The sequence below is a fragment of the Nelumbo lutea genome, chromosome 6, assembly GCF_056320005.1.
Source record: "Nelumbo lutea isolate HS-2025 chromosome 6, American lotus-T2T, whole genome shotgun sequence".
NCBI classification, from domain to species: domain Eukaryota; kingdom Viridiplantae; phylum Streptophyta; class Magnoliopsida; order Proteales; family Nelumbonaceae; genus Nelumbo; species Nelumbo lutea.
In genome coordinates, this window is record NC_142689.1 from 13,249,178 (window position 1) to 13,260,955 (window position 11,778).

The 11,778-nt window shown below is 39.2% G+C and overlaps 1 protein-coding gene across 1 annotated transcript in view; it reads right to left on the reverse strand.

The window, feature by feature from the left end:
• Nucleotides 1-11,778, reverse strand: part of LOC148847427 (Iron-sulfur cluster biosynthesis family protein) — a 60,336-nt gene extending 48,558 nt beyond the window's left edge. Inside the window, exon 1 of the mRNA XM_088949057.1 lies at nt 11,033-11,778. Within this exon, the coding sequence (XP_088805183.1) occupies nt 11,033-11,431 (399 nt within the window). The 5' untranslated portion in view covers nt 11,432-11,778. The remainder of the gene's footprint in view (nt 1-11,032) is intronic.

The following is an 11,778-nucleotide window of genomic DNA, read 5'->3' on the forward strand; positions in this document are numbered from 1 at the left end:
CATATGCTTTGATGAACACAAAACCCTCTATAATCTGATTTGTTTTATTCCATGTTTGTACTTAATTTAAGCATCTATGGTTGTTGTCTTTTTCTATCTCCAGAACACTTTTTTCTGGCATACATTTCACAACCCAAAAAGAATAGACTATGGTCATTGTCTTTTTCTATCTCCAGAACACTTTTTCTGGCATACATTTCACAACCTAAAAAGAATAGACCTAGCTAAGCTTCGTGTCAATTTAAACCTGTCTTTCCCCTACCCTATCAATATCCAAAGAACATAACACCCTCTAAAGATTTAAGAAAATTCTAACTAAAAACAAAGCAACCAATACTTCTTCAATATCAACTAATACATTTCACAACCTAAAAAGAATAGACCTAGCTAAGCTTCTTGTCAATTTAAACATGTCTTTCCTCTACCCTATCAATATCCAAAGAGCATAACACCTTCTAAAGATTTAAGAAAATTCTAACAAAAAATAAAGCAACTAATATTTCTTCATCAACTCCCAAAAAATATAGCAGATAATAGACTTAAACATGACCAGATACATGTCTTGAACTGCTGTTATAGTTAATTGCATCAACCATATCCATCAAGGATTGTAGGGTATCTTCTACTTCTAGACTTAGATCAACTAGAATCCTAGTCTAACATACATATTTATTAGGTTACTCATGCATTTCCTCTTTCATGATGGAGAGAACAAAGTTGATGCAAATGCCTGGTTGTTCCATTAGAATTAAGACCTAAATTCTTTGGAGAGGACAACTAATACTTTTTTTTTTTTTTTTTGGGGGGGGGGGGGAGGGGAGGGGGGATTGAGAAAAATTGGAGAAAATCCATTCATTACTCATCAAAAAAAAAGGGGAAAAATAGAAGAATATTCACAAAGAAAAATAGGAGAACACCAAGTCATTTTTGCCTCTCTAGTTCATATAATGACTTGTCAGTTCCTAGTAGATGACTAGTCAATAAAAAAATATGTCCCAAGTGTAAGATATTGATGCAATCTCATAAATAATTAATATAGACTGCAATTATGCAAGAAAAGAAAACATTAGGCTGGATAGGCTAGGATAGGGAATGACGGCCTTTATTTTCCAAAGAAAGAGTACAACCTTGACCATTTGATGTGCCCTTTGTTTGTGACAACTCTCTATCAATACACCATTCATTGGAAGAAAATTTTAAAGAACTCCTTCACTACCTTGTTTTATTTTATGCATTTTTTCTATTTTATATACCATCATCCAGCCAACCATGTTCCATCACAAATATTTAAAGCAACAGCATGAAAATAACAAAATGCAAACATATTCTATGTTCATTTCAAAATCATTATAATTAGAGATATAAAGTTATAAACAAACAAATAAAGTTGTAAAATGACTGTGGTTAGTCGATGTTTAGTCATCCTAGGTGACCACATCATGAGTATCAATCAACTAGTTAGTGATGCAGTTGGTCTGGCCCTCAATTGATGGTTGACCAATCAACACTTCGATAATATTGTATTATAGTTGAAGCTTTCAAATATTTGTAAGGGATTTGCATCATAAACTTGGAGGGATAATGGAAAGAGAACATATATATAGTAAAACATTCAAATTACAAACATGGAGAAAGCCAAAAAATGATTTTTTTTATAAGGCAAGTATTTATTAAAGAGCATCCCCATAGAGAGGCACAAGGTGCTACCTCTCACACATCAAGCAAATTACAATTGACAATTACAACTGAGTCCAATACAAATTATCCCTGTTTACCCCTTGTTTAGCTAACAAAACTGCCATAGCATTAGTTGCTCTCCTGACCCAAAGTATTCCCAAATTCATGTTTTTGGTTAGCCATTTAAATTTCTTCATCTCATCCCTATAGCACCAAGTTATAGACTCTGGATCCTTTAGCCACCGTACCACCAATTTTTGAGTCCCCTTCAATCTCCACATTTATCAAGCCCATGATCACTTGCAATTTGTACCCCTTTCAAAGCAGCAATAAGTTCCACCCTAATGGAATCCCCAACTCCCACTGGACCAGAGAATAATGCAATGATATTTCCTTCTTTCTCTCTCAACACCCCTCCTATGCCTGAAGGGCTAGGGTTGCCTCGATTACTTCCATCAAAGATTAGTTTAATGAAATCTTCGATTGGGGGCTCTGGGCTTCCACATTATATTTGCTTTTTCTTTTCTGGACGAACTTCTGGTCACCACTATCCAATTTCTCCAAATATCACCAAAAGACAAATGTGAGAAAGAATCCAAGGTCCTAATCCAGTTGATCATCCTCACCATTATACAATCTCATATCACTTCATTACTTCTTTCTTGAAAAGATTCTAGCGTTTTGTTCTTTCCAAAGAGTCCATATTATCACTGCTCTTGCACTTCACATAATTCTCTTTGTTTTTTGTTTTTTTATCAGCATACTTCACATAATCCTTCCCCTTCTTTTAGGCTAGACAAAGGTAGAAGGGTCAAAAAGCTTGTCTACCTCCGTTTGAAAGGACCACCTGCACCCAAACAAAGAAAAAAACATTTCCATATATTTGCAGCAAACAGGATATTAGTAAGTGACAATAATTTTCTTCATTGGATTTACAGAGTGCACCAGTTTGGGGATAAGCGCAAGAAGGGTCTTCTTTTTTGTAACATGTCCAAAGTGTTGATCTTCCCATTATATACTTCCCAACAAAAAGCTTCTATTTTGGTTGGAATGGGCCGACACCAAACTTCCTTGGCAGGGAAAGGTTGAGAAGGAGAAGATAAACAAAGAGACTTGAAGAAAGAAGCACAAAAGCAACCCTTTGGGTGAGGAATCAAAATACATCTATCTGGTTTGGGAGGATCCAAGCAAACAGAAGCAAGAATTTGCAACAGCCCATTCAACTCAACAAATTTGGTGTCCCTCAACCCTCTTTGTAACCCAAAATCCCAATTATAACCCAAAGGAAGAAATGGATGAGCAACAAAACCTGTGACACACTTGTTTTTATACAAAGACAAAGAACAAAGAAGGGAAAAATCCTTAGAACTTCTTAGCTTCAAACATTATCTCACCTCTCCAACCGTGAGGTGTCTTAAAATTACTTGCTTTGATTCGTGACGGTATTACTTGTCAAGGAAACCTGGTTTGAGTTTAATTTTCTTCTAACTGAAGCAGTTTTTAGGGACCACAAGGAGAATATTCTTGGTCAGTTTTCAGGCCCTATAATGGAAGGAAATTCTATCAAGGCTGAACTGAAAGCTGCATTGCAAGGTCTCATATTAGCAAGAAACCTAAACCCAAGGAAACTGATTGTGAATGGGGACTTGAAGGTGGTGATAGACTGGCTCAAATATAACAAACAAGGACCAAGGCAGCACTGGAATACAACTTGAAAGAGCTAAAAACTTTAGCAACAGAATTAAATGAAAGCTTTACACAGATGTATAGATCTGAAAATGTGGTGGCAGATACCATGGTTAGACAATGGGTGCGCATAGAACACATGTGTATGGGGGTACTTTGTAGGAGGAATCACAGTAAGGGGAGGGGCATGGGCCAGCCTCACTAATTGGATGCTGGGCATTCTTGTACATGTAATCCATTCTTTTTTTTCTGATAAATTAATCCATTCATTTTTCAATAATTAATGAAATAAGTTACACTGTTGCTGACCAAAAAGAAAAACAGAAATGATAATTGAAACTAAGTGTTGTTGGAATTCTTTATGAACAACTAAGAACCGTACCTAGTGAAAAGATGAATGTCTTATTAAAAGAAAAAGAAAGCAGACCTAAAAGAAAATACTTTGTCAAGGTATTATAAGTCACGTCATATAGATGGACAAAATACAGAAGAGAGAAGACCTAGATATACAAGGCCTTTAGCATCCCGAGGGAACCACTTATTCCATTGGGCTCTAGATCAGCAAACTCTCAAGCTAATGCACTGTTAGAGTAGTATAACGAGGATTGAGCTTTTTTCCGTGGAACATCATTACATCATCACCTAGCTGAGAATGCCATGCTTAGTAAATATTTGCATAGGGAAACAACCATGGTCATTGTGTAGGGATAGCCCCAAATTCTCCTTTTTCTATGAACCTTAAGCTTTGTATTTTCATTTTCATTATATAAAACTTTCTACAGTTTCAGAGAAGGAAAAAGAAGTAATAGATAATTCCATACCTCCCCAGCAGCCTTGGCCAAATTGTTTGCTAGCAAATTAGCCTCTCTAAGTGATCAACTAAATGAGACACCTGACATGGTGTCAGACCTCTAATTTCAATGTTGTGAGAAATATGTTGGCTCCCCATGCCTTCACTTAACAGAAGGGGTTGCAGTAAACCCCAACGGCCAGAGAAAAAAGTACACTTTCTAGTAAACAACTCCCATCCTCAAGGCTTCTGCATTGCCACTTCAGTACCTTCTCTAGGTGCACTTTGTGGCTATTTTCAGAGTTAAATGCTGATGTCCAATACAGCAAAGATATTGTGAAGTTGATGCATATTTGAAGGGAAAAAGTTTTACGCAGGTTGTTTTCCTTTGTGGCTGGAAATTTACAAAGCGTCCAATTGAGTATGAGCATCTCTCCATATCATAACCATAATAATAATTATAATCATTTCAAAAGTTGGTCTTTGGATCTTTATCTACATTCTATAGCATCCTTGTTGTCAGTTGTCTATGTTTATGTATTCAGGTTTAGTACCATAAGGGTACTGTTGTAATTTCCTCTTTGATTACTGTTCGGCTGTACTAGTATAAATAATAATAGATCATTCTTTTGCCCTCTAGGTTCAATAGGGGCTTTCAGTCCTCTCGGCTCTCCTCTCCTCTCTCCCTCTCTTCTCTCCTCTTGTCTATCACTTGCTCTTGCTCAACATGGTATCAGAACAAGTTCGTCCAAGCCTGAAAACAAATTAGTTGAGGTCATTCTCCAATGCCGAGTAGATTGCCTCTTCATCTCCTAGAAGCTGTATCCCTGATGCTCGACTTCAAGAAGGAAAAAGATGCCGGCCTGACTGTTCAGCTTCCTAGCGCAGAACGAGTTCTGGTACAGAGTCTTTTCGTATTCCAGCCCATATGCTGTTTTCATTGATTGCTCGGCTGTAGAGAGGCTGTCACCTGTTGTACGAAGAGGAGGTTCTGGTTTGCAGAGAGGCTGGAGTTCAAGAAGGTACTGTCCATCTGCTGTTCGGGTGCCCTGGTATTCAACCGAAACTGTTTTTTGTTGTTCTTTCTTCTTGCACCCTTCGATGGACTGTTGATGCCCTAAAATTCGAATGTGGTGTTCTCCTCTGGTGAGTCACTACTATTCGGCTACAGTGTCAGTCTTTTTCCTTGACTGTTCGTTGCCTTGTTCTTACTGTTCGGCTACCTTATTGATCTCAGTGACTGTTCGGCTACCCTGAAGTTGGTGTCAGCCGATTAAGTGTATGGTGAACTATCACCTTGTGTTTCTCTTTCTACTAAGGAGTTGTATGAAAACTATAAAACCGTAGGTCATACAGACCTTGTTATGTACTGCATTGCAATGTTTGTATGTTTGTTCATTGGATTCCTACAAAAAATTGTAGGTCATACAAACTAGTCCAAGTGCTGCAGCAACAGTGCTTGTTCTTGGCTCTCTGTGAAACAGCAGGTCAGAAGTACCTAGTTGTATGCTGAAATAGCAAGTGCTTCTTCTTTTGTAGACTGAAGGACATAAGATCCCTTTTCTGTAACAGCTCTGTGAGGCAGTGTGCCTTGGGTGTTGTGTGTTCTTAAATCTGAAATCATGAATAGTGAAGATTCAGCCACATCTGGAATCTCCACGATGCTGAATGGAATGAGTGGGGATGGTGACCTATCCTTCCCTATGGCTGTTGTTCCTCTTGATGGATTAAATTACCTAGAATGGTCAAGAGGGATCAAGTTATATATCACTGCAAGAGGGAAGATAGGCTACATTAATGGGAGGATAAAAGAACCATCATTCGGGAGTGCTGAATATGATAGATAGAATCAGGAGAACAGTATTGTTATGTCCTGGCTCTTGGTTTCCATGCAGCCTCAAATCAGGAAGAATTTCATGTGGACTGAAACTGCAAATGAAATCTGGGAACAAGCAAAGTCTACATATTCAGAATTGAGACTATGCCAAAATTTATCAACTGCAGGCAACATCTTCTACTTGTAGACAGGGGGAGAGGTGTTTATCGGTCTATTACTCTGACTTAACATTTGCCTGGAAGGAGTTGGATCACTACCAGAGTGTGGATTGGAAATGTGATGAGGATGCTAAGAAGTACAAACAGATTGTTTCCCAGCAAAGGGTGTTTGCATTCTTACATGGTTTGAATCCTATGTATGAATCTATCAGAGTTCAGATTCTCAGCTCTAAGGATCTCCCTTCTGTTCAGGAAGTCTATGCTCTTGTACAATCTGAAGAAAGCAGGAGAAATTTGATGAACAGCCCTGGTGAGGATATTGTTGTGTTAGTTGCAAAAGGGGGTGTATCTACTGGTGGGGGATCTTCTTCCCGGAAAGGAGATCTCTAGAAAAAAATAGAAGATAAGAAAAAATTGTGGTGTACTCATTGCCAGAAACCCCGACACACCAAAGATACCTGTTGGGATCTTCATGGGAAACCAAAATGGGCTCAAGATCTAACTAAGAAGCAAAGTTCAGAGGTGAATAAGAAGTACGGGCAGCAGAATACAAAGAAACATCACATGGCCAACATGGCTACTCAGGAGCATCAGCCTACCATTTCTACTGTGACTCAGACACATCTCACTGGACCTGACCCGAGGGAGGACATTATGAATTCCTTCCGTGACCATTTAGAGCTCTATGGTAGAGCAATTCGTCAGATGGATACTCCTCCCTCAACCTCATTTGCATCTACGTCAGGTAACCCTGCCACTGCTTTCCATGTTGCTTCTCACACCCATGACTCTCCATGGATCATTGATTCTGGAGCATCTAAACATATGACTGGTACGTCCTCTTACTTTCAAACCAATCACCCTCTCTCTGAAAGAGACAAGGTGAGACTAGCCGATGGATCATACTCTTACATAGCTGGTCAAGGAACCCTCTCTCTTCCTCTTGGCCTTACCCTCTCTGATGTTCTTCATGTTCCAAACTTTCCCATTAATTTGTTCTCTGTTAGTAGTGTTACTAATTCCTTAAATTGCTCAGTGACTTTTTTCCCTTCTCATTGTGTGATTCAGGATATGGCCTCGGGGAGGACGATTGGTAGGGGTCGTATGGCTGATGGACTTTACATGCTGGAGAATAAGGCTGGTCTTCATGTTACAGAGTCTATGAGTCAGTCCTGTAAGAAAAAAGTCTATTTATGGCATTGTCGTCTTGGTCATTTGTCTTTTGAGTCTTTGAAAATTGTATTCCCAGATCTGTTTAAGTCAATGTCTGTCTCTGACTTTTCTTGTCAAACGTGTCAGTTGAGTAAACATTGTAGAACTCATTTTCTTCAAAGACATAGTAAATCTGAATCTCCATTTCACATTGTTCATTCTGATGTGTGGGGCCCTGTTACTTTACCATCTGAGAGTGGCTGCAAGTACTTCATTACCCTCATTGATGATTATTCTAGATTTACATGGGTATATCCAATGCGAACCAGGGAAGAAGTACCAAAAATCATTCAAGATTTCCAACGGATGGTCTTCACTCAATTTCAAACTGAAATCTAAATTTTCCAATCAGATAATGCAAAAGAATTTTTTCATAATGACCTCAAGGAATTTTTTGCTTCGCATGGTTCCCTTCACCATAGCTCTTGTGCCCACACACCACAACAAAATGGTGTGGCCGAGCGGAAGAACCGACATCTCCTTGAAGTGGCTCGAGGTTTACTACTTCATATGAATGTTCCCAAACGGTTTTGGCTTGAAGTTGTTCTTTATTCCACTTACCTTATAAACCGTATGCCCTCTCGTCGGTTAGAGTACAAAGCCCCACATCAACTTCTCTTTCCTAAGGCTCCCCTTCTTTCTATTCCTCCTCGTGTCTTTGGTTGTTGGTGTTTTGTCCAAAATCTGTCTCCCACCCGTGGGAAATTGGACTCTCGTGCTATACCTTGCATATTTCTTGGTTATTCCTTCACTCAAAAGGGCTACCGTGTTTTTGATCCTGTTTCTCGTAAATTCTATGTCTCCATGGATGTCTCTTTCTTTGAAGATGAGTCTTTCTATCTTGTTTCTCCTCAGGGGGAGTGTAGACATGAGGAGAAACTAGTTCAGCTTCCCTCTCTCCCTGACCCTCCACCTTTTCGTGTTTTTTTCTCGCCGTCGCAAAGGCCAACAAAATCCAAGAGCTGTAGAGAATCCGGAAGTTGTACCTCCTGTGCCACCAGACTCCTCGAGGGAGGATCATACTCACTCAGGTATTTTAGCTCCCAATGATGTCCTTGAATCTATTGAAAATGATTCCTCTACTGCTAATGATCTTGACCGTCCTATTGCTCACAGGAAGGGGGTCAGATTGTGCACCACAAAACATCCCATTTCCAACTTTGTCTCCTATGAGAACATTTCACCCTCATTCCGTGCCTTCCTTACCTCTATTGACAGTGTCCCTATTCCTAAAAATGTGGCAAAAGCTCTTTCAGTTCCTTAATGGACAAATGCCATGAGGGAAGAAGTTAATGCCCTTCACAAAAATGGCACATGGAAACTTGTTGATCTTCCCAAGGGAAAGGTTCCAGTTGGATGTAAATGGGTGTTCACAGTCAAACATAAGGCGGATGGAACAGTGGAAAGGTATAAAGCTCGCTTAGTGGCAAAGGGATTTACTCAAGTGTATGGAGTTGATTATGCTGAAACTTTTGCCTCCGTTGCCAAAATGAATTCCATTAGAGTCATTTTCTCTCTTGCAGCCAATCTGGATTGGGTTTTACACCAACTGGACATCAAGAATGCATTCTTGAATGGTGACCTTGAAGGAAGTGTACGTGATTCAACCTCCTGGGTTTCTAGCCCAAGGCAATGAACAGAAAGTGTGCAAGTTGAAGAAGTCCTTATACGGGCTGAAACAATCACTAAGAGCTTGGTTCAGTAGATTCCATGTGGCAGTTCAGCAGAAAGGATACAGGCAATGTCAGTCAGATCACACACTGTTCGTGAAAAAAGGAGAAGGTAAAATTGTTGCTCTAATTGTTTATGTGGATGACATAATTGTTACTGGTGATTGGGAGGATGAAATTCAGAAATTGAAACTTTTCCTTGCAACTCAGTTTGAAGTGAAGGATCTAAGACCTGCCAGATACTTCCTTGGAATTGAAGTTGCCCGATCAAAGAAGGGTATCTTCATTTCTCAAAGGAAATACGTCTTAGATTTACTTCAGGACACTGGAAAGATGGGAGTGAAGCCAGTTGACTCTCCCATCGACCCCAACCATAAATTAGGTGACAACTGTGGTGAATCACTCAAGGATGTGAAACAGTTTCAGAGACTTGTAGGGAGATTGTTATACCTTTCTATGACTCGTCCAAACATTGCATATGTTGTTGGTGTCCTCAGTCAATTCATGCATGCTCCTAGGTCTTCTCATCTTGAAGTAGCAGAGAGAATCCTCTGATATTTGAAGAAGTATCCGGGTACTGGTTTGTTGTTTCAAAAGCATGGACATTTGAAAGTTGAAGTTTATACAGATGCTGGTTGGGCTGGATCCCAAAGTGATAAAAAGTCTACTAGTGGCTACTGCACCTTCATAGGAGGGAACCTTGTTACATGGAGAAGTAAAAAGCAAAATGTGGTAGCTAGATCCAGTGTTGAAGCTGAATATCGTGCTATGGCCCACGGGGTTGCTGAAGGCATGTGGATAAAGAATTTGTTGGGGGAGTTGGATTTTCCAATGACCAAACCTATAACCCTATTTTGTGATAACAAAGCAGCTATAAGCATTGCTTCCAATCCGGTGCTACATGATAGAACAAAACACATTGAAGTTGACAAGCATTTTATCAGAGAGAAAGTTATCACAGGCGAAGTGTGTACCCCCTATGTCACTTCTGAGAACCAGCTTGCAGACATCTTTACAAAGGGTTTAAACCTTTCCAGACATCATGATCTTTGTGACAAGTTGGGCATGATTGATATCTATGCTCCAACTTGAGGGGGAGTGTTGTCAGTTGTTTATGTTTATGTATTCAGGTTTAGTACCATAAGGGTACTGTTGTAATTTCCTCTTTGATTACTGTTCGGCTGTACTAGTATAAATAATAATAGATCATTCTTTCGCCCTCTAAGTTCAATAGGGGCTTTCAGTCCTCTCGGCTTTCCTATCTCTCTCCCTCTCTTCTCTCTCCCTCTCTTCTCTCCTCTTGTCTATCACTTGCTCTTGCTCAACAATCCTGATGCTCACATGATACATATTTACATGCACAATTGCTTTTTTTTATAATTAAAGTAAATGCATAATTGTTTTTTATAACAGAATTATTAACTGTCTCTTCAAAAAAAAAAAAACAGAAACGAGAGAAAATAAAGAAGATACCTTATTATGATGATAAAAACTAATACATAATGGTACTTCTGTCTTTTAAAATAGTACTTTTTCATGAATTAGTGTCGGATAATATCAGTCTTGTTAGAAAATGAATTCCCTCTGCAATAGGTTCTTGGATGATATCAGTCTTGTTTCTGGTTAATGAGCATGCTGAATTAACTCGTAGGCTTCCATTATTCTCCTCAAATTTCAACTGACAATCTCAATAGTTTATCAGCAAACTTCACAACAAGATGAGTGCATGAACCAAGATTAAGAATGGGGACAGGTCGTTTAATTTTGATAGCTTAAAGCAAAGACAAGTATGACATAACGTTTTACACAACAGAAAAAGGAAAAGGCATAAATAAACTAGAATAACATATTCATTTATGAATGCCGTCTCGATAAGTGGACCAAAAAACATGAGTTCTGCACCTTAAGCTATCAAAATTACGCACTCAAGACCAATTCTGGTTCAAAAACTCGCAAAAAGCTCCAGCAAACGAGACGCGAAATTAAAGTAACCAATAACTACCTCCAGAAATCCACCAGTATCAGCGGCAAGCGCCTGCAACGCTTTCTGAGCTTCATTCAATTTAAGTCCCGCCTTACTTGCAACATCTCCAATAGTAACTCTACCTCCAAACGAATCAACGGCCTCCATTGCTCGATTTCGAACATCGGACGGCAATTTATCAGTCTCAACAACATTTCCAGGTTTAATTCCCGCAGGAATATCAATACTTGCTCTAACTACAGGGAGGACAACTCTAGGGCTTTGATATTTGCAGGCATTTCGAAGCAGAACCGAAGTTTGGAGGCTTGGAGACTGAAAATGCAGAGTTTTACTGAGAGATGGTTTCACAGAGAAGGCGCGATGAGAAGCCAGGCGGGTCCTAGCCGTTACAGCGAAACATGTTGCTACAGAGGCCATGGTGATTGATATATAAGGATTTCAGGTTTTCGCCATGAAAGAAAGAAAGAAAGAAAGAGCTGTCCAAGCTCTTTATCGAGGTCGGTTGAGTGGTTCAAAATTCCAGTTTTGGATCTTTTTGCGTTCTTTCTTAAAAATCCATTAAAAGTTTCAATCTTTGGTGCGAAACTAAACACTACGAGGGAGGAAGGAAATCAACCAATTATCATCATCAGAACTGAAGAGTCAAGATTGCGTTTTAATGATTTACCCAAAAAAAAATGAATTTTACCCGAAAAGAAAAATGCGTTTTAACGAAATTACCAATTCGTCCCTATCAACGAAACACGTTCCAATTCTTTACCAAC